Genomic DNA, 25,197 nt, shown 5'->3' on the forward strand with positions numbered 1-25,197 from the left:
GCTGGTCAGGGCCCCTCTCCTGCCTATCCAAGGGGGCTCCTGAGGCCAGGCTGGGTTAGGGTTTTTTGGAGAGGTGCAAGGAGACGGTGGCTAAGGGTGTGCTTCCTTCCTCAGGAAGTGCGTTCCCTGGGGCTGCAGGTAGGGTGAGCTGACCCCAAGGAGCCACCCAGCCCCCTCATTTTGTCTCCCCACCCTGTGCCCGTACCGTGATGAGGTTGTGCTCAGGGAGGCTGCAGGCCTCGATGTGGTCTTGGAGTAGCTGCTGCGAGAAGTTCTGGTGCATCTGGGCGGCTTCGTGGGCATCCATGGCATTCCCACAGGCTTTATTCAGGTCTGGGGTAGGGGGGTGAGAGTACATGCAAAGGATGGGCCTGTTTTGGCCTGCCACTGCCCCAGGGCCTCCCCTCAGGTGTGGGTGGAGGCCTGAAGTCAAACCCCAGCTCCACCAGTGGATTCCTGTGTGCCTGGCACATCACCTGCCCTGAACCCTGTGTCAGGGTCAGCAGAGCCCACCTGCCAACAGCCAAGTTTCTGAGTCTTATGTCCTTGGAGGTGGATGAACAGTGAGGCCCACAGGGGCAAATATGAGGGCTGGGAGGGCAGTGAAAGTCCTTTGGGCCCCCTTGGATGTGGCTCTCCCAGGGATTTCCTGGCCAGCTTGGGGCACCTGGGAGCCTGCAGGGAACAGGGCACCTAGTGTTCACTTCTGAGGCAGGAGGGCGGAATGAGTGCACCAAGTCCACTGCAGATGAGAACAGTTGGCCCTCCACCTCCTCACCAGGACCCTGGGTGAGTCTGTGGGCCCTGGTTTCACAATCTGTAAATGGGGGAGCAGCCATGACAGCTGCTAAGCATGCTCTCTGTGCCCAGAGCACCTTGGGTCATTCTGCCGGACACGGACGACTGCCGTCCCCATTCATGGGAAGGAGACCGAGGCCAAGCGCCAGGGTTCACTGCCCAAGCAGATGCCAAGAACTAGCCCTGGGGGTCCCGGAGAGTCAGAACCAGACTGTGTAGACCTCCTGACCTCCGCCTCACCTCTGAGCAGGGCCGACGACCACAGCTGCACCGACATGTCCGGGATCTTGCTGGCCAGCTGCATGGCAGGCACCACCATGTTGTTGCTCTCCTGTCGGCCAAGAGCAGCAGAGGGTCAGGGAGCAGCGGGAGGAGGGTCAGGGCTGGGGTGGAGGCGGCTGAGCCTGGCGGCAGGGACAGCCTGGGCCCACCTGCGACCTCCCGCTGCCTGGGAAATACCTACTCCTATTGTACAGTCTATCTCAAATGACCCTCTCTGAAAGTACTCCTCGACAACCTCGGGGGAAGAGAAACAGCTCCCGCTCCTCGGCCCTGCACGTGCCTCCTGGCTGGGGCACCGCCACAGGCGACTCTATGTGCCTCTGTCTTTCTAACTGAAGAAAAAGCACTGGTGGCAGGCAGCCCTGGACCATCTCAGGAGCCGATTAGACACACAGACTCAGTGCTTCCCTGGTGACCCAGTGGTTAAAAACCTGCCTGCCAATGCAGAGGACACAGGCTCAATCTCTGGTCTGGGAAGATCCCATATGCCACGAGGCAACTAAGCCCGTGCCACAACTGTTGAACCTGCCCTCTGGAGCCCAGGAGTTACAACTACTGAGCCCAGGGGCCTGACAGCCTATGCTCCGCAAAGAGAAGGCACTGTAACAGGAGGCCCACTTGCTACAACTAGAGAAAGCCTGTGCAGAGCAACAAAGATCCAAGGTAGCCAAAAATGAATAAATAAACAACATTAAATTAAAAAAAAACAGGTTCAGGGGTCTCAGGGCAGTCTGTCCTGGTGGGAGCAATGAGGACTAATGGTCAAAAGAGAGAAGAATTGGTTTTTTCTACATACGAACCTGCTCCTGCAGAAGGCCACCTCAGACACATGGGGCTGTGGGGCACCAGGATGTATTCCCCCAGGATGTGTTCCCCCTTGAACCCTGACTCCACCATGCAGCTGTGAGAGCACCATGCCTCAGCCCTCAGGATGAGCTGAGTGAAAGCTGCTGGGGTCTGCAAACCCCCATCCTTGGCTCTGCAGTGACTCCATCCAGCGCAGGACCCAGAGCCTACTGGCCTAAATGTTGGGTTCAGGGTGACACTGGGAGAGCCCCCATGTGGCAACCACGTGCAGTGTGGGGGGGCACTTGGCATGTAGCCCAGAGATATATAAATCCTCCAAACCAACTCCTGAGGCCCAGGTTCCAACACAGCCTCCTTGTGTGGGATACGCCTCCAGACACAGAAGCCCAGTGACTTTACACTGCCCGCCCGGGCCAGCACCTCAAAGATGAGCTCCAGGTGGGTCTCAAAATTTTTCAAAACTGAACCAAGGCCTCCTAAGACCTCAGAATGCAGAACAGGAAAAACTGGTCTCCTCTTCCAGGCCTGGGGCCGAGAGGGAGCTGCTGGGAGGGAGAGTCCTCTTGGCTCCAGTTCCCTGTGGCAGCTCGGTTTCCACAGAACCTAGGTGTGAAGACCAGTGTTGTCCTGAAAGGGGTCCTGCATGAGGCCACCCACAAACTTTAATGCCTGAGTATGCTGTGGCCTGGTAAGCCCAGGGCAGGTGGCTTCTCCCACAGATCCAGCGCTGCTTGAGGCGGCGCCTGGCTTTGGGGGCTCCTGGTGGCCCCAGGAAGCAAGAGAGATTCCCAAATAAGCTCTGTAATTTGCTCTGGGACTGCCCCCCACACACACCAGAAGTTATAGCTGAAGAGCTACTCTGCCCACCCTGCCCCACTAAAGGTGGCTTCTAGAAGCTTCTGGACAAACAAGCATCAGTGAAGTCTAGGTTCTAAGCCTGGGTCTGCAGTTTGGGGCTGTGTGACATTAAACTCCTCAGCTGGCAACAAGGCGATCCCCACCACTGCACCAAGACACAAGGCGGGCGGCCTGAACTCAGGGGGGCCTCATGTTGAGCCCCTCATCCCTGCCCAACGCTGGGATTTGCCCTGAGGCCACTGTCTTCCCTGTGCTCCGAGTACCAAGACAAGGTGCTCTAGAAGGAGTGGAGCTACACTCAGAAGGAAGAACCCACTGCTCACCCTCCTTTCAGGGTATTGATCCTGCCAGGGTTCAGGACACAGCTGAGGGCATGTGGGCCTCAGAAAATGACTGTCACATGATTGTGCAGAGGGGAGATGCACTGGGCTTATTAAAAACACTCATTCTTTAGAAGCTCTGGGATTTGATCAGATGAAACTATGGGCCTGCATTCTCTGTCCTGAAATCAGCTAAAGTAAGTTCAGCTAAATCACTGAACTGATGCCACTTAAAAATTCTCACTGCCATTAAAAAAAGGCCCCAACACAGTGGTGCAGAGAAAGACCAGACATAAAATTATAAGATAGCCTGATAAAACTTAGGCTTACACAGAGGCAGGCAATGAAAAGAGCTGGAAGACAGAAAACACGCAAGGATTTTATCCTTTGCTTCTCAGACTTTCTATGATAACCATAACATCTTTTATACTGACAAACATACTCTTAAAAAAATTAAAGACCTTGTAAGGTCAATGGGTTGGGGTAGGTGAGATGTTCACACACCCCCAGACGGGGAAACTGAGAAGGCAACTGATCCCACCCAAGACCATATGGCATGGGTGGGGGCCAGGCACAGGGGGACACAGTTGGTGAGGGTAGACACAGGGTGCCCTGAGGATACCATGTGTGATGGGCAGAGAAGGAATCCCTGGGATTGTAGCTGAGTGGACACACCTCTTAGCCCCCACATACTAACACAGGGAAGGGGACCTGCCCTCAGCCTCACCAGCTCTGGGCAGTCTGAGCGGCTCTAGCTCCACTGAGCCCTGGGGCTTTGCCTAACAACTGCCATGGGCCAACACCAGCCCGTCTGCCACACAGGTGCACCTTCAGGAACCCAAAGCTCCCCCAGCCCTGCCTGCCCAGGCTGTTTGAGTCTCATAGAGCATGGTGGTGGGGATGGGGTGTTATGGGGGAGTGAGAGGTCACTAAGATAGGATCACTGCAGGGCACGGGATGGGAGGCACTTTGCTAGGTGCCCCCCTCACCCACCTCCACCCCACTAAGCACCACCCTGGACCTATGCCCCTCAGCCTGGCCCCTGACACTCACCCTGTGGTTTCCCAACACATAGAAGATGTGACCTAGGAGCACGAGGGAGCAGGCTGTGAGCCGATTCAGGTCCTCTGCATTGGACATCTTCAGGGTTTCCCGCAGAAAACGCCTTCGTGAGAAGAACAGATGCTGAGGCCCCACTGGGAGGGCTTTTGGGGAAGAAAAGGCAGCCTTGGGGCCCTGAGCAGAGACCACCTGGGGGAGGGTGGGAAGGGAAGGAACAGGGGGGGCCTGGGCACATGCCGTTGGGGGAAGAGAAACATAGAGAGGTGCCGGGTACAGGGTCACCTGCCCTCTCCAGTACTTACTTGGCCTCATTATAGCGTCCCTGGAAGAAGGAGAAAAGCCCACGCACGTAGAAAGCCGCTGCTCGGAGGCAGTGTGAGCTGAGGGAAGAGTGGAGCGTCACACCTTAGTGAGTTTTAATGAAAGCAGCAGATTTACAAATGGGGATTGGGTGGGAGGATGGGAGGTGTTGGGGTACACAGGCAGTCTGGGGCCCCACAGATGCTCACACTACCAAGAGCAGAGAAAGCATAAGATAGTTGGTAAAGTGGGACTTGGGGCCTGGGGCTGCCTACCTGACAGGGAAGCTGTGGTCTGGATTGATCCTCTCCAACAAGCTGTACAGCTGTGAAAGCAATGTCTGCAAGTTAGGATAACTCTACATTTCTAAAAATGAGAGGGTTTGGCCCCAGTATGCCAGTAAGTGACTAGGGCTGCCTGCAACTTCCTAACCCAGTCTCATGACATATGCCCGTACCTCAAATCCCATGCCTGAGTGCAACCTGCCGGGAGAAGGGGCAGAACCTGCAACCCTGCTGACATCTTAGGCTCCCTTTGGCTGATGTATGGAGGGGAAGCTGGGTTGGGGGGTGAGGGCTGAAGTGGGCTGAGGCTGTGCCCAGTACCCCCGAAGTTTCTTCAGGAGGCACACACTGTGGTGGGGGTGGAGGTGAGACAAAGGAGCCAAACTCCTCTGAGACCCACCAAGACCACATCAGGCCCTCAGGACCCTGCCCTGCTGTGCTCTCAGGCCACTGGAGCAGCTGGACAGGGCCTTCTGCCCAAAGCATTCAAACCAACTATGTGTGACATCAGCTAAGTACAGGGCCATCTCTCTTTGTAGCCAAGAGATGACAGTGGCCTGAACTAAAAAATGAAGGTCACAGGTGTGGAGACAAGTGGCAGATCTGAGCTACTCCAGAAGGCTCTGGGCTGGAGGGAAATGGCAGGGCTAAGGGGGTGTCACAACGGGAACCTGGTGGGAGGTACTTATCCTGGGGGGCAAGCTCTGGCGCCCACCTCCCTGCTCCAGCAGGCTGGGGCACTAGGATACCTAGGGGCCTAATGCAGACAGGAGCCCAAGGTGTCACTCCTCGTAACTGAGCCATGAGGCCTCACTGACAGACAGCTAGAACAGATAGCTGAGAGTAGAAGAAATTTTCTTTTTTCCCCCAAGGAATTCAATGGTTGGCTAGTTTTCAGTAGAGAGAAATGTTAATTTGCTACGGAAACGTTTCTGTCCTAGACTTGGCCTCCTCCCAGCCACGCCCATGCTCCACTCTGTGGGACACTTTGTTGGAAGGAAAATACCCTAGGGTCGAGAGATTTGCTGGTGCCCAGGACCACACTTCCCACACACCCCCCTCCAAGTAAGAGTTGAAAGGATACCAAACATGAAGCATGTCACCTACTACCTCTTGGTGTCTATTTCCTTCCCGTATATACACACTCGCCAGGTTGGTCACGATGAAGGCCCATAGCTCCTGGTGATTGGTGAGCTGGAATATGGGAGACACAGGGCATTAGGGGGCCCGGCTGGGCAGTCATGTCACTTGGAGGTCGCTTGGTGGCATCAGAGCCACCCGAATGCTCCACAACAGCTACCTTGGAATCTTCTTACTCTTTTTATTCCAAACACACATACACACCCCTGCCTCCTGAACCTAAGGACAACAAAACTGTTAGCTCCTGTCATTATAAAATAATCATCTGCATTATAGGAAACTCAGAAAACGGAAAAGCACAGCCAGCCACCCCAGAGCCTGTCCTCAGAACACGCCACAGTTTGCTCCATTCTCTGCTGTCTCAGCCTGAGACCTGGGTGCCCCCCCGACACCTCAGGTGGTCACCCCAGGACCCCACTGTGTGTGAACACAGCAGAGGAGCATGCTTGCTGGTTCCTCTGCTAATGGCTGGTGGTAGACAGACTGCTGTCCCCAGTTTTTCTGGAGGAACAAGAATGGCCATGAAACCAATCTGAGTGGTTTGAGCACTGCTCAGACCCTGGGGGCTGAGCATTCTAAACAGGGCTTAGCGAGTGCAACTGTCTAAGAAGCCAAGAACGCCTACGAAGCACAAACCCCACCTGGAGGACCCCGGCAGGTGCCAAGGAGATCCAGAGGGTTGTCTGATCTGAGCAAAGATGCTTCGATATGTTTGTCACAGGACCACAGGAAACATGTTTGGTGTCATGAGGGGTCTGGATCCAAGTTCTGGTTGTACCACCACTTCCCCCACCAGGTTGGTGGACAGAGCCCCCTGGCAGCACACACCATCTGCTGGGAACTTTGATGCTGAAACAAAGCAGCAACTTGTGTAGGAAGTGGGACGCAGAAGGAGTGTCTAAGAGACCTTCAAGGACCACAGGCAATGAGGGGAGGTCTCAGCACCACTGGAGTGAGCAGCACCAGGGCCCAAGTAGCTGGGACACAAGTCAACATCACCTGGTGGACCACCGGGAGGACGGGAATCCTCAGTGAAAGTGGCTAACCAGGGCATGTCCAGCAGGTGCCCGGCTCAAGACAACCTCCTTGAGGCTGCCCTCTGAGTTAGCTGGGGAAGCCCCACCCCAGGGTGCCCAGGAGCCCCCCTGCCCATAGCCATCCTGCATCAGGCTGTGCTGCCAGCACTGGCTGGCCACACCCGGGCGGCACAAGGCCTGACAGAGGAAGCCCTAGATGAATGGCACAGCACTGTCGCAGCTCGCGCCAGGCTGGACGCTGCGGAGTCACCCACTGACCACGGTTTGTGTGGCTGCTGTCCCGACTCCTTACTGAGAAGCACCTCCTGCCCCCATGAAGTGAGGGCCGGCACCTTACCCGCAACGCTGTGGTGAACTGGGCTTCAGCGTTGTCCATGCAGTTGACAGAGACACAGTACAGCCCCTAGAAGAAGACGGTGCCAGGGCTCAGAGCCACATGCGGCTTGCCTAGGGCTGCACAGCTGCACCCAGGCGAGCCTGACAAGAGACTCTACCGAGCCAGCTGTATCTGAGCTTTACCCTGACCAATGGAGAGGAAGATGGCATGCTTCATTATTCCTGCCTCCTGGGACCTGAGTCAACTTGGACTTGATGAGATGCTTGTCAGAATGAAGTCCACTAGGAAGGTTCTAAATCCTGCCTGGGGTGTTGGTCACAGGGTTGCTCGCAGGGATGGGGCTGGGGGCGGGCAGCCCTCACGCACTCACCAGCAGTGTATGCAGCTGTGCAGCGTGGTTGGAGAAGAGCCGGGGCGACTGCTGGCACAGCTGACAGACCTGGGAGATCTGCAGGGAGACGGCATGTCTGACGTCACTGTAACGTGGGACCCAGGGCCCCGGCAGCATCGAGAAGAGGCCCCCAAAGCCAGTGGGGGTACCCGCATACTGCCCAGTCTAACCTGGGCATAAAGTCCCATCAGAGGTGCTCACTGTGAGGATGCTGCCCCTTGTCTGGTTCTCCGCCTCCTCCCTTTACAACCTGTGTCTTAGTCATATAGTACCTACATCCTCATCAAGGACCCCATGCCCTTTCAGGAAGGTGGGTGTCAAGGATTACGGATCACTGGGCAGGAGGGGCGCTAGAATTGCCATTGGCAGACTCTAAAACCCCAGACCCCATGTTCCTTGGGCACAAGAACTTGTAGGTAAAAACCTGATGATGTCCATGCAGGCTCACGGCTGGCCAGGTCACGTTCTCCGCAGTGACACCCTCAGGACCCAGCCTTCCCCTCCTGCGTGCCCGCGGCCCCGGGGCCTACCTCCTGCAGCGCGGTGGCCTTGTGTCCTGTGACGAGCCGGCACATGATGATGTGCTCCAGCAGGATCACTTGGAAGGAGGACAGGATGGGGCTGCAGTCGAGCACTGGGGGTGAGAGGCAGGGGTGAGCCCGAGGCGCGGGAGGAGACCACACCAAAGAGACATGACCCACGTCCCTGCCTCCTGCGGGCTTCGAGCCCTCCCGCCACACAGCCCCTCAGCTACTCGGGTCTGAGCCCACCTGCTCTGCCGGGCACTGGCCTAGCACCCAGTCTGTCACCTTATTTGGTGCTCACAGCACCCTCAAGCAAGGGGGTCCATCTCCCTGTCCAGGTGAGGAATCAGGTTCATAGCCAGGTTTTGGTGACCAGAGTATTTTAAAAGCAAGAAATTCCTAAAGGGATCTGTTTTCCATCCTCAACCTGCACCCCTGCCCTGACCCAGGTGAGTGCTCAAGGGCATGCTGGGCACCAAGGGTTCTAGAAATGTTGAGGTTGCCCAGGAGACTATGCAACAGGCTTCAGACAACAGTGGGGGGGACCACAGCTTCTGGCTGTTCCAAGCGGCTGCCCTCACACTGGAACCAGACAGCACTTTCCCAATTCATCTCAAAGAAAAGAACAGTAGTCCCTGCGAAATTGGGCTCTCTGGCTCCTCCCCAGCAGCACTGACAAGGGCACAGGGAGTGAAGAGGGTGAATGGGGCACAAGCCAGCCAGGGACATGCGGGGCTCTGGGTTCCCACTAGTCAAAGGTCCTCGATGACCCAGGATGGATTAGTCAAGAATCCCAGAAGAACCTAGGACCCCCAGAGAATCTGCTGTCAGTCAAGTTCCAATTCTGATCTCACCCTAAGCACAATCCACAGTACAATACTGATAAGCGACAGCAAAAGCAGCCACCGCCTTTCAGCTGGGCACTGTTGTCCCCGCAGGTTCTGGTGGAGTCCCACTAACCCTCGTGACTGCTGTGCAGTGAGGGCGATAGGACAGAGATGCTCCAAGTACTCACCCCACCTCCCTGGGGAGCAAGGATCCCGTCCAGGCCTGGCACAGCTCTGCCTGAACCTGATCATCCCTATCTGCCAACTGGGGTGCGAGACCCATGGGGCGGGGACCCATGCTGCAGTCTTTCAAAGTCCTCCAGGCCTAGCACTGGCAGTGATGGGCCGGCTGCCCACCAGGGGGCTACTCGACCCAGAGCCCCACAGGGCCTGACTTACTCTTGAGCTTCTCCAGCTGCATGAGGGCCTTGTCTGTGTACTTCTGCGCCTTCTCTAGGTAGCCAGCTTGCATGGAGTGCATCACAGTCACCTGGGGACAAGGTCAGATGGTGGTGGCCACTGAAGCCCTCTCCTCTCACCCGGGCCACCAGGCTCCGGCCCCTGCAGGGACTCACCAGGTAGACAAGCACGCACATGTGCTCCTTGGGCAGCCAGTGGAAGAGGTCAGCAGGGTTGCTGGGTAGGATCTCGTCATCGTGCAGTGTGGAGATGGTCTGGATACACTGCTGCAGCTGCTTCAGGCACGGCTTCACGCTCTTTACCTGCAGCAGGCACACAGCACTGCATACCTGACCACCCATCTGCTCCTACCAGGTGCCAACACCCTTAAGAGGCACGTACCCACAGTGGCAGCTACCCAGGTCCCGCCTGCCTTGTCCCATCCCGAGGCCCTGCAGGCCGTCTCCGCAGCTGTCAGCACCCTGTAAGGGTCTGCTCTGCTTCTATGCACTGAGTGAAGTGCTCAGCCCAACAGGCAAAGGTGGGTGTAGGAGGGGGAACCAAGAAAGTGGCCGGTGGGGAGGGACAGGAGGCAATCGCAGAACTGATTTCTCAGTCAGAGGCCCATCCACCACCTGCCTGCTCCCCAGCAGCCACCACGCGGGAGGCAGCACACACCTGCCCAGCATCCAGGTAGTGGGTCACCTGGAGCACCAGGAAGAAGACACGCAGAGACTCTTTCTGGATGGGGTTCCCTTGCCAGTTCTCAACTATCTGCCCACAGAGGGTCAGCAGTGGGTGGACTTCCTGCAGCTTGCGCTCCATCAGCAGCAGCTGTGGGGAGAGGAGCAGGTGCTGGGGGCTGTCCGGGCGCAGGGCTGCCACCCACCTGCCCATGCACTGTGCAACTGCAGGCACCTCAAGCGGGGGCACAAGGCCAGGCTGGAGCCCAAGTCCAGGCAGCTCCAACCGAGCCGGCTCCCCCGCCAGCACAAATCCCACAGCCTGGAATTGGAGCTTTGTCTCCGAATCCAGCTGGGGGACGGGGGACAGGGTCTGCCTCTCATGGCTACCTGCCACGTGCGAGGGTCTGGGCAACTGCTGGGCCATGACATGGCAAGCAGGCGAAGCCTTGGCAGACCCTGGGACCCAAACTCATGCCCCCACATCTTATCCTGCCCAGCCTCCACTTACCATGCCTTTGCTGAGCAGGAACAGTGCCCTGGAAAAGAAAGGGGGCGTCAGGTCTGGGAGGCCCAGGCAACCCCTAGGATGACTGCCACCTCAACATTCCCAGGGACCTAACCCCTGGGGCAGTTAAATGGATGACAATGGACCCTGGCCAATAAGCGTGCTCTATTTTGTTCTATTTTCCTTTAACTTTTTTCTTGTTTAGAGACTCATGAGGTTCAAAAGCTCAGAAGGCAGAAACAGGTGCTCAAGAAAGCACGGAGTGAGGACTTCCCTTGGCTAAGACCGCTGCTTTTAGGAGCAGCTGTGGGGCTGCGGGCCCGCCAGTCTGTGCAGAGTCCCGACGTGCTGCAGCTGACACCCCGTCAAGTGGGCATGGCTCGGTGAGGAGACTGAGGAGCACGGGGTCCCAGTCACATAGTGAGACGTCTACACTCCCGGCCACCTGCCATCCTTTGTTGTTACCTCACAGCATGGACACCCGAGGGGCTCCTGCCTGACTGCTGAACTCTAGGGTCTAGAACTTCACGTCAGTGTTGCCATATTATCACCTCACTAGGCCTCAAGTCTGAGATCAGAAGTTCTGTGTCAGGAGACCTGTAGGCGCCATGCCCTGGTGCAGGCCCAGCCCGGTTACCTGCCCGCAGTGGTACAGAGGCCTGTCTTGAGGACACTTGTGAAGATGTGCAGTGTGCCCCCATCCCCGTGCCCTGCAAGTCGCTGCGTGTCGCCCCGAACCTAGTAATGGCTGCAGCATGAGGAGGACAAGACGGGCCAGGCGCACAGGCCGGACCACGTGACAGTGTCCATCCCGGGCAGGGTGGCTGAGGGATGAGAGTCTCCGGGGAGCTATGTGCACCCGTGTGAGCACTTACAGGTCCAGAACTCCAGAGAATAGACTTAGGAACTGTTCTGTCCCAACGACCCCACAGAACAAGCTTAGAGTCTGTGATACAGAATTTTTCACAATCCCAACACACACACAACAGAGTAAGAGTGCTGCTCCAAGGAGCCTGGAATCCTACTACAGAGGATTCTTCTCTTCCGGGTAAAAAGAGACTGGCGGCCCTCTAAGAGGGCGCACAGTGAAGCACTGGTGGCCTCTGACCCCGACCCCGACCCCAGCACACTAGCCTCCAGGTACTTTAAGCCGTTTCACGCACAATACGAACCCATGTCCGTTCTGTTACACAAATGTCCTCTTCCTCTGTCCCCTGTTGTACACCTAAACACTCCTGGGCGTCTGAATGGGGACTGGCTGCCAACCATGCCGCCCACGGGACCTACAAGCACCACTCTCACCCCCACCAGGAAGGGGATCACCCAGGACATCACACGGGCCCTTTTTATTTCAAGAGATGCTAGAAACACGCAAGTGCTCACAGTGCTGAGAACGCCAGCTGCCCCTCACCCTCACAGCCAACTCAGCAACTCCTCACTTTATGAACCGGTGGGGCAGGAGCATCTCTGGGCTGCCTGAATCTGCATGTCTCTTACTATGGATAAGGGTGGTCATCATTTCACGCTGAGATGCCATTGCTATTTGCTGTCCAGGACCAAACTTCCCCAAGTGGGTGGAGAAAGGGCCCGAGGATCGGGTGCCTACCGTGTGTACTCAGAGCCCACCACCCGGGCATACTCGGCCCCCACACCCAGGAGGTCACAGGCCGACACGAGGTCCTTCTCAAGTGTGTGCAGTTGCTGAGAAAAGGAGAAAAGAGCAATGACCCTCACTTCCAAACCACCAGATTTACCATATCTGACCTGCTACCTTGCAAGCAAGTTACACAAAACCTCCCCACATCAGCAAAATTGCCTCAGTATCAGTTCTGAGCTAAATTAAGCAGATTATCTCATCAACACTAATTGCTTTGGGTACAGAATTCCGCTTTGTCTACAGCTTAATGGTGCACAGAGCCAGCAGTAACACTAACGGGCACAGACCCCTGAGGGCTGTGCAAATATGTCTGTGTGCTTCGCAGGTCACCTTCAGGGGCCGGTCACTAGGGGAGCAGCCAGAGGAGCCTCAAACAAGAAGGGCCTCTTTCAGGGGTAAGTGTCTGTGGGAGTTTCAAACTCAGACTGAAAGGCAGGGACCCTGTGGGGCCTCAGCTGAGAGCTTGGGCTCTGCTTATCACACCCAGCTACTCTGTGACCTGAGGCAAGTGACTCACTACCTCGCCTGCTTCCTCCTCTGAGGAAAGGCACAAAAGCACACGGGAGGATTCAAGGATGGCAGTGCACGTGTGGGGCGGGAGGGCGCCTGGAGAGACGGCAGCCGCTCAGGCTAGGCGAGCTCTCCTCAGCAGGGGAGCGTCTGAGCCAAACCCTCCTGGCATTAAGAGGCTCCCCCAGGGAGCAGGTGACACTGGCAGCCCAGGCCCCACCGTGTGCACAGGCAGGTGATGGGGCTTCATCACGGAGGGCAGGCGAGAAGTGGCTGGCGGGCAGGCTGTGTCAGGGTCAGGGGAGGCTGGGGCTGGCCAGAGACAGGGCGGTATGGGCAGCGCCGGGATGGAGAGGCATCTCCAATGAGTCTACCTGGCCTGCAGGCTCCTCCCCTGCGGCCAGGGAAGCCCAGCCCAGAGAGCCGCCCACCCAACCGGCACCCGTGCACCTGGTCAGGCCCACAGTACGCACAGCGAGCTGGAAGAGCAGGCGGCAGTGCCAGTACGGGGTCTGCTGGGAGATCTGGATGGCTTTCCGCAGCAGCGGCTTTGCTGCGTCCACGGAATTCTGAAAGGAAATAGTCACGTTTAAGGAGGAAAAAGCAAGCTGGATTCCTTCTGCAGCAGCTGCGGACCCAGAAGGCCATTCCCAGACACACTTACCAAAGGATTTGCTTGATTTAAAAAGAAAAGATATTTTATTAGCCTCACTGGCTAGGAAGCTTTTCGCATTGATCTTAAAATAATTCCCTATTCAACTAAACTCAAAGTAGCTTTAGTTCAAATTCCTGAACAGTCAAATTGATAACAATTACCATCTTTTCTGAACTGTAACCAGAGTAAGAGGCCAGGGGCATGAAACAGGGGTCACTGCTCAAAGTGGAGAAAGGCAACTTTCAGTTACACTTGAGATCAGAAACCAGCTTCAGCTAAACTATGTGAACTTGTTCGGGAGTTAATCATCTTTAGCCCAGGAACAAGGCTGCTTTGCAACAGTCCTCCGTAGAAAAAGACTCTGCTAGTCTTTGTCAGCAAGTGGTCATCCATGGATGCCCTGTACCACATGTTCAGTTCAGTTCAGCCACTCAGTCGTCTCCGACTCTTTGCGACCCCATGGACTGCAGCACGCCAGGCCTCCCTATCCATCACCAACTCCAGGTGTGGAAGACAGGAAAATTATGCAAAGTCTTAAAAGCCAGAAGGGAATCCACTCCTGTGACTCCCAATCTGCCACTGTGCCTTCACTACAGGGAGAGGGGGTTTGCTTTCAGAAGCCTTTATATGTTCTTACCTCTTGACAGTATAACTCGGACAGAAGACTTGCTGCTTCAAACTTAACATCTTCAAACTGTGTGATCTAGTGATGTCTCGTTAAGGAAGTAGAGACACTACAAAATGGTCAGTTTAAAAGGGCCACAGTTCAGCATTCTGACGCTGTAAAGGCTGGCTGGATGAGCACATCCCCGTCCGCTCTAAAACCGCAAGTTCACGTATTCCCCTAGTAATCCCTGAGCTTGCTGCTGGCTGGTGTGGAGCTAGACGCTGTGGCATGAAGAGGAGCAGAGCACCCAGGAAGAAGCTGCTGGTCTGAAGGGATGCTCCAGGGCATCTGTGGGGCAAAGCCCAAACCCGAAGTGTGCATTATAAGCAGAATTCAAGTTTATAACCATGTTTTTATTTAGAAGGAGCTTTCCTTAAAGGGAATAGTACCAAGGAAAGGATACTTGCTGTGATATCAACCACTGAAAGAGAAAGAAAAAAAGAGTTAATTCTCCAACAGTGAAGCAGCTTTGCACGTGCTTAACTGGGCCCACTTCGGGGTTCACACAGGTTGTCCCGTCACCAAAGGCTGCAGGCGTTCAGTTAAGTGGGAAGATGGCCTGCTCAGCTTGAGAAGTGGGCTTGCTTTTCCTCTAATCCAGCAACCGTGGTGTGTCTGGGGGAAAGGGAACATGTACGTGCTCCCCTACGGATGGGCTTCCTGTCTTGCCAGGCTCTGGAGCCAGCACTGGAGCTGCCTCTCAGGAGCACAGCACGGCCGCCACATGCTACCTACTGCGGCACACCCACCGCCAATCACGGCGCGAGAAACCAGCTTAACACAATCAGAGAGCAGTCCTGAGGGCTCGTCTTTCGTGGGGAAGGCACATACAAAAGATGTTTGGAAATGAGCAAAGTTAGCCTCAGAGGGGAGGGAGGAGCACCACAGAAGGATGGGGATGGGCAGCGGTGATTCTGAGATCTGAGCTCACCACCTCTGCTCACGCGCATGCTGGTACGCGGTTCAGACGACAAGGTCCCACGTGGGGATAACTGTGCCCTGGAGTTTCACATTCCAGCAGGAAATGGTGCCGTCTCAGGGCAGTCCACCACACCACCACCATGACCACAGTCTCTCAACCATCTAAGACACAAGCACACACCTGACGCAGTTCCTGCTGATCCGCTCATCCTGCAAACATTCTCAGAGCTTTAGCGGTTGCTGGAAGGATGCAGAGGGAGGAGGAGGAGGAGAAGAAAGAGGAGACAGAGGCTGAAGGCCCATGGATCTGTTGCCTGACAGGGAGAAAGGCTGCTGAGGCCAGGGGGGCAGCCTTGGGCTAGAGATGTTTCTGGGGCTGAGTGAGTAGTGGCCAGGAAAATCACCAAAGAGGCTGGGGATGACTTGGAGCTGGTCTGGAGACCAGCCCCTGAAAGACACAGGTGGGCCAGGAGGGGGAGCTAATAGGAGCGGACGAGAGGGACAGAGGAACTTAGAACACTGGAGAGTCACTGGGCTCCTGTCTGTCTCTGTCTCCCATACTCTCTCTTTCTCTCTCTCTCTCTCACACACACGTGCATATAGAGCCCAGGCAAAAGGCATTCTGCAACCAGACCAAGTGTCCCCTCCCAAGGCAACAAGGCCTGGAGGAGCTCAGGGTCCCCACACAGACATGGGCAGTGCCTGCTGCCATGAGTGTGGCCCCAGAGTGAGGCTCCTTGGCTGGAGGCCATCTACAGAGACAGTGAGGACAGGCTCAGCTCCAGCCACGTGTGTGATGTTATAAAACTGGTAAACACAGAAGTAGGGGCTTGCGTTCTACAGAAGCCACTCCTTCCCACTCAGCATTCAGCAAGAGATGCTCACTCCTGAAGGCCACCAATTGGGAGGGACAACTGGAGGAAACTATGTGACCAAAAGCTGGGTTAGGGACATGCTAAGACCTGGTCCAACCTTGAGATTCTGAAGTTCCATGACTCAATCTCCACATGTAAAATTCTGAAGTTCCGTTACTCAATCTCCACATGTAAGACCTGTCTTGGGCAAGGCCTTCATGCTCAAGGGGAGCCCTTTAGAGAGAGTACACGGTGGATAAAAACACATACGGGAAGCACTTGCCTTTCACTTGGAGCTCCGCGTGGCTTGCTCTGAACAACCCAGACGGGTAGCCAAGGCGGAGTGGGTAAACCCACCATGCACAGGAGTTTCCAAGTCAAATCTAGCCACACCTCAGCCTGGTACAAAGCTGACCACACCTGAGTGTCACTGCCCCCCAACAGAGATGAAGAGGGCAACAAGACGAGGTGAAACTCTTCCAGTGGGCTGAAGAAGCCTTCTTTTTGAGTCTGTGGCCCAGGGATGCTCTCCTCACCACACAAGTTCAGTTCAGTTCAGTCATTCAGTTATGTCGGACTCTTTGCGACCCCATGGACTGCAGCACGCCAGGCCTCTCTGTCCATCACCAACTCCCGGAGTTTACTCCAACTCATGTCCATTGAGTCAGTGATGCCATCCAACCATCTCATCCTCTGTCATCCCCTTCTCCTCCTGCCCTCAATCTTTCCCAGCATTAAGGTCTTTTCCAATGAGTCAACTCTTCGCATGAGGTGGCCAAAGTATTGGAGTTTCAGCCTCAGCATCAGTCCTTCCAACGAATATTCAGGACTGATTTCCTTTAGGATGGTCTGGTTGGATCTCCTTGCCATCTAAGGGACTCTCTAGAGTATTCTCCAACACCACAGGTCAAAAGCATCAATTCTTTGGTGCTCAGCTTTCTTTATAGTTCAACTCTCACATCCATACATGACCACTGGAAAAACCATAGCTTTGACTAGACAGAACTTTGTCAGCAAAGTAATGTCTCTGCTTTTTAATATGCTGTCTAGGTTAATAGCTTTTCTTCCAAGGAGCAAGTGTCTTTTAATTTCATAGCTGTAGTCACCATCTACAGTGATTTTGGAGCCCAAAAAAATAAAGTCTCTCACTGTCTCCCCATCTCGTTGCCATGAAGTGACTGGACTGCATGCCATGATCTTAGTTTTTTGAATGTTGAGTTTTGAGCCAACTTTTTCACTTTCCTCTTTCTCTTTCATCAAAAGGCTCTTTAGTTCTTCTTCACTTTCTGCCATAATGGGTGGTGTCATCTGTGTATCTGAGGTTACTGATACTTCTCCCAGCAATCTTGATTCCAACTTGTGCTTCATCCAGCCCAGCATTTTGCATGATGTATTCTGCATGTAAGTTAAATAAGCAGGGTGACAATATACAGCCTTGACGTACTCCTTTTCCCATTTGGAACCAGTCTATTCCATATCCGGTTCTAACTGTTGCTTCTTGACCGGCATACAGGTTTCTCAGGAGGCAGGTAAGGTGGTCTGGTATTTCCATCTCTTTAAGAATTTTCCACAATTTGTTGTAATTTACACAAATGCTTTGGCATAGTCAACAAAGCAAAAGTAGATGTTTTCCTGGAACTCTCTTGCCTTTTCAACGATCTAACGGATGTTGGCAATTTGATCTCACCGCACAAGGCATACTCCAAATCCAGGGGTGAGGAAAGCCCACAAGAAACTACGTCCATGGTGGGCACACTGAGAAGGGACACAGCCAGAAGCCACCATGCCCGCTCCTCCAGTGTCTTGCCTGTGCTGCCGGGCCCAGGCCTGCATGGGCCCATCAAATGTCTTTTCATGTAGAGCCTTTGTGTGGTCAGCATCTGCTCAGCAGACACTCAGGCAGGACTCCACCGACAGCTCTCTTCTCTGGCCGGATGTGCCTGTCAGGGGTCAGTTTCTGTCTCTGCCAGTTCTCTCTTTTCTGACCTAAGGGTTGGAGAAAGAGCATCACACCCCTCTGGGGCCTTGAGTGGCCACCAGGAGAGCCAGGAAGTAAGATGTCCAAAGGCTTAAGACTCAAAGCTTCTGGAAGGCCTTGTTTGTCAGCATAAGAGGATGTCAGGAGTACTGCTCTAGGAGCCAGAGGATGAAGTTTGAGATGTGGACCCCCATGGGAGTCAGCAACGCTCCAAGTCCTGGAGGAGATGGATCCTAGTGGTCCTTGGCATCCACTTCCCAGAGGCACAACCTGCCACTGTTCTCCCATGCATGCAGTGTGGCCCTGTCCCACACACACAGATGAGGGCCGCTAGATGAAGCCCCATAATGTTCTTCCTCATGTGTCCCCAGTGCTATCATAGGCTGGCACGAGGCAGGTTCTCAGGAAACATTTGTTGCACAAATGATGACTTTATCTAGCATCACCAGGAAATGAGGGTTTCCTACTGTACAAAAAGCCACAGAATTGAGGCTTGCACCTTATCAACACAAACTTTTAAATACTAAATGGCATCAAGACATCTCAGCTTCAAACATCACTGCTTCTTGCTCAGGCATCACTGTCAGTGACACCTGGAGCTCTCCCCATGAGATGACCCATTCCTGAAGCTGCAGGACAGCTCCATGTCAAGGTGAGCCAGTCACTTCCGAAGGCTTGTCAGTCAGAAGTCAATCAACTCACTCTGCTTTTTTGTCTTTTTAAACCTTGCAACATACATTCATAATCAGAAACCTATAGACGAATATGTCCATCTCACAAACAAAAGTTTGTAGGATACCTTACCCAAGGTTGCTACCTCATCATATGTTTTACTTTGTAACATTAAAATATAGTTTTTATGTCTTCTCCCTTGTCATGGGAAAGCAGCCAAAGTTAAGAGCCCCTTTCACTGCCAGGCAGCTTGCAGGCGTGAGACAGAGAGGTGAATGATCCCTCCAGAAGCCTCTGGGGTCACCTTAGGTTCTCAGGGAACGCAAGGGTCACCACAGGGCCAGCATGCACCCTGAGGGTGGAAGGGCTGCGATCAGCACACCTCTCATTCCTTAGAACATTCACTTCAGAGTTGAGAGTGGGTTTTTTGTTTTCTTTTAAAATTTCTGAGCACCTAAGTTTATTAGCGGGGATTACACATGCAAATAACAGAATTTGGCCCCCCAAAATATGGAATGTTTCATGAATCTGTTTGTCATCCTTGCACAAGGGTCATGCTAATCTTCTCTGTATCATTCTAATTTTAGTACAGGTGCTGCTGAAGAGAGAACAAGGCCGAGAGTGTTTTAAGGCTTAAAGAATAGCAAGAAGAGATAAGAAAGCCTTCCTCAGTGATCAATGCAAAGAAATACAGGAAAACAACAGAATGGGAAAGACTAGAGACCTCTTCAAGAAAATTAGAGAACATTTCATGCAAAGATGGGCTCAATAAAGGACAGAAATGGTATGGACCTAACAAAAGCAGAAGATATTAAGAAGACGTGGCAAGAATACACAGAAGAACTGTACAAAAAAGATCTTCACGACCCAGATAATCACGATGGTGTGATCACTGACCTAGAGCCAGACATCCTGGAATGTGAAGTCAAGTGGGCCTTAGAAAGCATCACTACGAACAAAGCTAGTGGAGGTGATGGAATTCCAGTTGAGCTATCTCAAATCCTGAAAGATGATGCTGTGAAAGTGCTGCACTCAATATGCCAGCAAATTTGGAAAACTCAGCAGTGGCCACAGGACTGGAAAACGTCAGTTTTCATTTCAATCCCAAAGAAAGGCAATGCCAAAGAATGCTCAAACGACCGCACAATTGCACTCATCTCACATGCTAGTAAAGTAATGCTCAAAATTCTCCAAGCCAGGCTTCAGCAATATGTGAACTGTGAATTTCCTGATGTTTAAGCTGGTTTTAGAAAAGGCAGAGAAACCAGAGATCAAATTGCCAATGTCCGCTGGATCATGGAAAAAGCAAGAAAGTTCCAGAAAAACACCTATTTCTGCTTTATTGACTATGCAAAAGCTTTTGACTGTGTGGAACACAATAAACTGGAAAATTCTGGAAGAGATGGGAATACCAGACCACCTGATCTGCCTCTTGAGAAATCTGTATGCAGGTCAGGAAGCAACAGTTAGAACTGGACATGGAACAACAGACTGGTTCCAAATAGGAAAAGGAGTTCGTCAAGGCTGTATATTGTCACCCTGCTTATTTAACTTATATGCAGAGTGCATCATGAGAAATGCTGGACTGGAAGAAGCACAAGCTGGAATCAAGATTGCCGGGAGAAATATCAATAACCTCAGATATGCAGATGACACCACCCTTATGGCAGAAAGTGAAGAGGAACTAAAAAGCCTCTTGATGAAAGTGAAAGTGGAGAGTGAAAAAGTTGGCTTAAAGCTTAACATTCAGAAAACGAAGATCATGGCATCTGGTCCCATCACTTCATGGGAAATAGATGGGGAAACAGTGTCAGACTTTATTTTTTTGGGCTCCAAAATCACTGCAGATGGTGACTGCAGCCATGAAATTAAAAGACGCTTACTCCTTAGAAGGAAAGTTATGACCAACCTAGATAGCATATTCAAAAGCAGAGACATTACTTTACCAACAAAGGTCTGTCTAGTCAAGGCTATGGTTTTTCCTGTGGTCATGTATAGATGTGAGAGCTGGACTGTGAAGAAGGCTGAGTGCCGAAGAATTGATGCTTTTGAACTGTGGTGTTGGAGAAAACTCTTGAGAGTCCCTTGGACTGCAAGGAGATCCAACCAGTCCATTCTGAAGATCAGCCCTGGGATTTCTTTGGAGGGAATGATGCTGAAGCTGAAACTCCAGTACTTTGGGGACCTCATGCAAAGAGCTGACTCATTGGAAAAGATTCTGATGCTGGGAGGGATTGAGGGCAGGAGGAGAAGGGGACGACAGAGGATGAGATGGCTGGATGGCATCACTGACTCGATGGATGTGGGTCTGAGTGAACTCCGGGAGTTGGAGATGGACAGGGAGGCCTGGTGTGCTGTGATTCATGGGGTCGCAAAGAGTCGGACACGACTGAGCGACTGAACTGAACTGAACTGATACCTTGTAACCAAGGTAACTTAAAAAAAAATTTTTAATAACCAAAATGTGTAGAAAAAGTTATCAAATGCAATTCCTCTGGGACGGGAGCACAGCGTTTAGGAGCCAGCCTGGCCTCGCAGCGTATGACCATGGCTACAAGCAGCCCAGCCAGTACTGTTATCAGCAAGTTGAAGTGGTCTCGACCTTCTGCATTTGGTGAGGACCCAAAGAGACAGTGCTCCAAGAAGCATGAACACTGGGCCTGGCATGCGGAAGGCACCAACAATGCTGTAATTCCTAGGCAGGAACAAGAAGTAGAGGCTACCGGGGAAGCAGGGGTCAAGTTGCTAGAATCATGAAGTGATGGTTCCTAAATACATTTCACCGTCTAAAGTCAGAGGAGACCCAGAGAATGCATGGAAAAAATGAAAATGCAAACAGCAATAGGCACAGATATTCTTCTGTGGAAATGCTTAACACCAAGTGATACAAATGCAGCTTCTGCACCAGGTTCTGCTCCTGACTGATGTGGCACAGAATTTACCAGGACACGGGCATGATCCTAAAGCCGAGGTCCGCAACCTTCAGGATCTAATGCCTGATGATCTGAGGCGGAGCTAATGTAATAATAACACAAATGAAGTGCACAATAAATTTAATGTGTTTGAATCATCCCCAAACCATCTCCCTGTCCCAGCCCAGTCCATGGAAAAATTGTCTTCCATGAAACCGGTTCCTGGTGCCAAAAAGGCTGAGGACCGCTGTCCTAAAGGATGAAAGATTTGCTTCAGCTGTGCCTGATGACGAAAGGCCCAGAAGTGAGCCCTTTAGGGCCTTCAGCGTCAAAAAGGAAGCTTTTAATCACTTGCCGGGAAGGTAGCTATAGACTCTCTGGCTAAACCTGGAAGCAGAAGGAAGGAGTGTCTGACTAGCACAGTTTGGAGCAACTTTCCAAGTCAAACAACCACTAAAAAGTAGCCCCACTGAAACTACACAGAGAAACCAAACCGGCATTAACACAGATACTGCAGTTAGGAAAGCACGTCATCCAGAGGATGATTGCCCAGATTACAGCAAACAACGGAAATCCATTCCAGAGAAGAGGCGTTTACTCCTCTGCAGCTTTCAAATCAGGGAAGTATAGGGATAATGACGTATATTCCACGTCAAGAGATAAAAGTAATATAATCAAAAGCAAGAAAGTTAAGGGGGAAATAAACACATCTAAATACAGAAATGTAGATTCTCAACTCCACAGTGGAAGCACAAATGACTGAAACAGAACTGTCTACAAATGGAACTGTCTGCTTGAAAAACAGTGAATGTAAGACAAGAGAAGACTGAAAATTCACAGAGGAAGAGGTGTGCAGCAAGAGGAAAGATAAGAAGGCAAAAATGAAATGAAAAAGCACGAAATCTGACAGAATCTGCAGAAATGACTTCATAAATTATCTAGGTAAGAAATTTCTGGTAAAGCAACATCCCTTATAATCATGAACAATTTAGTTAAGTCCCAGGGGAGTCAGGAATTCTGTTGATACATCCACATCACTGCCATATCATAATCAAAAAGGGAAGGCTCTCTGGTGAAGTGTCTTGTTGTGTACCCTAATAGTTACGGTCTGCTGAGCAGATCCAGGGACTGAGACAGCCAGCAGGCTATCCAAAGGCCTGTAGAGGCAGATACCCCTGGGAAACCAATGGCTACAATTTGGATAAAGTTGCAAAGTGAAACATCCTCCATGCCTCGGAACTCTTAACGAATGAACTGATGAAACATATGGGTGAGTTTATTACACATTCCTCTTGGAAATACAAACACAGTGGAGGAAACAGAAATAATAATTGAAACATATATACACACACACACAAACAAGGTTAGCCTCTTATACAGAAAGCAAAAGATGATGAAAATAATAGATAAGGAAGATAAATGTGGTACCAAGTTTAGAGATCAATTAAAATTTTTACCTATAGTACACATATGATTCTTTACCAAGTAAAGAATGAAAAGGAAGAAAAAAAGTTGACAGCTGCCTGATTTGGAAAAAATGCACAATTAAAAAGAATGAAGTTTAAAGAAAGCATGCTTGCACTGTGATACAAAGGGAGATCAGAAACAACCACAGAGGGCCTCCCTGATGGCTCCTCGTGAAGAATCTGCCTGTCAACGCAGGAGACATGGACTCAATCCCAGGTCTGGGACGATCCCATATGCCTCAGGCACAACTAAGCCCCTTTGCCACAACTATTGAGCCTGTGCTCGAGAGCGTGGGAACCTCAACTACTGAGCCCACACACCCTAGAGCCTGTGTTCCGCAAAAAGAGAGCCCACAGCAGTGAGAAGCCCACACACTGCAACTAGAGAGCAGCTCCCACTCTCTGCAACTAGAAAAAACGCCCACACAGCAATGAAGACCCAGCACAGCCAAAAATAAATAAATAAAACTGTAAAAAAAAAACAACCACAGAAAGAGAACGGTACAGAGAATGGCATTTTACCTGAAACCTGGACAAGCTTTCAGCTGGGGATGCACCTGACAGAGAAAGGGATTTATTTCCAAGCATAATGACAGTGAGCTACAGAAGTTAGATTGTGGCTCTGTGAAAGACCCCTTAAGATCGAGGGTTCTATAAAATCAAGGGAAAACTCTCCACAAGGGGAAGAATTTAAATTACAGGTCCCAAAGCCAAGCAGCTACAAAGAAGCAATCTAGGCATGGTTCCTTCCCCTCAATAGCACTGAGTGGGCAAATATATGACAAGGATGATATATACAATAACTATGAACCACTGCCAGCAACAGGCCGAATGGAAAGAAGTAAAACTGTCACTGTTTGCACATGACATGATACAATATACAGAAAATCCTAGAGATGCCATCAAAAAATATTAGAACTAATAAATGAATTCAGTAAAGTTGCAGGATACAAAATTAATATATAGAAATATATTGTGTTCCCATGCATTTAATAATGATCAGAAAAATAAATTAAGAACACAATACCATTTACAGTTGTATCAAAAAGAATAAAATAGCTATGAATAAATCTAAACAAGGAAGTAAAAGACTTGCACTTTGAAAACGCAAACATTCAATGAAAGAAATTGAAGACTACAGAAATGAATGGAAACTATACTGTGCTTGTGAACTGGGAGAACTGATATTCCTAAACGAGCACACGACCCAAGTCAATCTACAGATTCAATGCAATCCCTCCCAAAATACCAGCAGCATTTTTCACAGAACTACAACGAATGATTCTAAAAACTGTATGGGGCCTTCTCCAGTGGCTCAGAGGTAAAGGATGTGCCTGCCAATGCAGGAGACAAGGGTTCAATCTCTGGTCCACGAAGATCCCACATGCCTTGAAATAACTAAGCCCGTGTGCCACAATTATTGAGGCTCTGTTCTAGAGCGTGGAAGCTGCAACTATGGAGTTCACGTGCTGCAGCTACGGAAGCCTGCCTGCCTTACAGTCTGTGCTCTGCGACAAAAGAAGCCACCGCAGGGAGAAGCCCATGGACCACGACCAGAGAACAGCAGCCCCATCTCTCCACAACTAGAGAAAAGCCCGCACAGCAATGAGGATCCAGCTCAGCCAAAAATGACTTTTTTTTAATCGTATGAAAACACAAAGGACCCCGAAAAGCCAAAGTAATCTTGAGAGAACAACACAGCTGGAGGTATCATGCACCATGATTTCAAATTATACCACAAACCTACAGTAAAAATAGTATGGTATCCACACAAAAACAGATTCATAGGTCAATGGAAGAGAAGAGACAAACCAGAATAAACCCACACTTACACAGTCAATTAATCTATGAGAAAAGAGGGAAGAATACAAATTGGCGAGAAAAGACAGTCTCTTCTATACATGGTGTTAAGAAAACTGGACAGCCATAAGAAAAAGAATTAAACTGGACTACTTTCTCACTCTACATAAAAAAATAAAGTCAAAATGAATGAAAGACTTAAATTTAAGACCTGAAACCATACAGTTCTAGAAGAAAATATAGGCAGTATACTCTCTGATATTAAAATCTTAGCAGTATTTTTTGGATGTTTCCTCAGGCAAGGGAAAAAAAAGGAAAAACAAACAAATGGGACCCAGTTAGTTGCTCAGTCGTGTCTGACTCTTTGCGACCCCATGGACTGCAGCACGCCAGGCTTCCCTGTCCATCACCAACTCCCGGAGACTGCTCAAACTCATGTCCGTCAAGTCAGTGATGCCATCCAACCATCTCATCTTCTGTCATCCCCTTCTCCTCCTGCCTTCAACCTTTCCCAGCATCAGGGTCTTTTCCAGTGAGTCAGTTCTTTG

The 25,197-nt window shown here is 51.5% G+C and overlaps 1 protein-coding gene and 1 non-coding gene across 3 annotated transcripts in view; both read right to left on the bottom strand.

Annotated features, from left to right (window-relative positions):
- Window positions 1-25,197, bottom strand: part of MAU2 (MAU2 sister chromatid cohesion factor) — a 36,247-nt gene that overhangs the window by 2,870 nt on the left and 8,180 nt on the right. Inside the window, exons 2-18 of one of the 2 annotated variants that reach the window (XM_055540427.1) lie at window positions 14,450-14,467; window positions 14,017-14,082; window positions 13,198-13,293; window positions 12,164-12,258; window positions 10,561-10,588; window positions 10,045-10,200; window positions 9,543-9,689; window positions 9,367-9,457; window positions 8,147-8,250; window positions 7,596-7,673; window positions 7,226-7,291; window positions 5,822-5,905; window positions 4,703-4,752; window positions 4,430-4,507; window positions 4,119-4,230; window positions 1,039-1,129; window positions 206-333 (exon numbers count right to left, since the gene is read on the bottom strand). In XM_055540427.1, the coding sequence (XP_055396402.1) occupies window positions 206-333; window positions 1,039-1,129; window positions 4,119-4,230; window positions 4,430-4,507; window positions 4,703-4,752; window positions 5,822-5,905; window positions 7,226-7,291; window positions 7,596-7,673; window positions 8,147-8,250; window positions 9,367-9,457; window positions 9,543-9,689; window positions 10,045-10,200; window positions 10,561-10,588; window positions 12,164-12,258; window positions 13,198-13,293; window positions 14,017-14,082; window positions 14,450-14,467 (1,488 nt within the window). Of the gene's footprint in view, window positions 1-205; window positions 334-1,038; window positions 1,130-4,118; window positions 4,231-4,429; window positions 4,508-4,702; window positions 4,753-5,818; window positions 5,906-7,225; window positions 7,292-7,595; window positions 7,674-8,146; window positions 8,251-9,366; window positions 9,458-9,542; window positions 9,690-10,044; window positions 10,201-10,560; window positions 10,589-12,163; window positions 12,259-13,197; window positions 13,294-14,016; window positions 14,083-14,449; window positions 14,468-25,197 lie in introns of both variants that reach the window. The other variant, XM_055540416.1, reaches the window with a different exon arrangement.
- On the bottom strand, window positions 18,976-19,082 carry LOC129642508 (U6 spliceosomal RNA). The gene has a single exon (XR_008709777.1). It is a non-coding gene; the product is annotated as a U6 spliceosomal RNA (small nuclear RNA).

Source organism: Bubalus kerabau, chromosome 1, assembly GCF_029407905.1.
Source record: "Bubalus kerabau isolate K-KA32 ecotype Philippines breed swamp buffalo chromosome 1, PCC_UOA_SB_1v2, whole genome shotgun sequence".
NCBI lineage: Eukaryota > Metazoa > Chordata > Mammalia > Artiodactyla > Bovidae > Bubalus > Bubalus kerabau.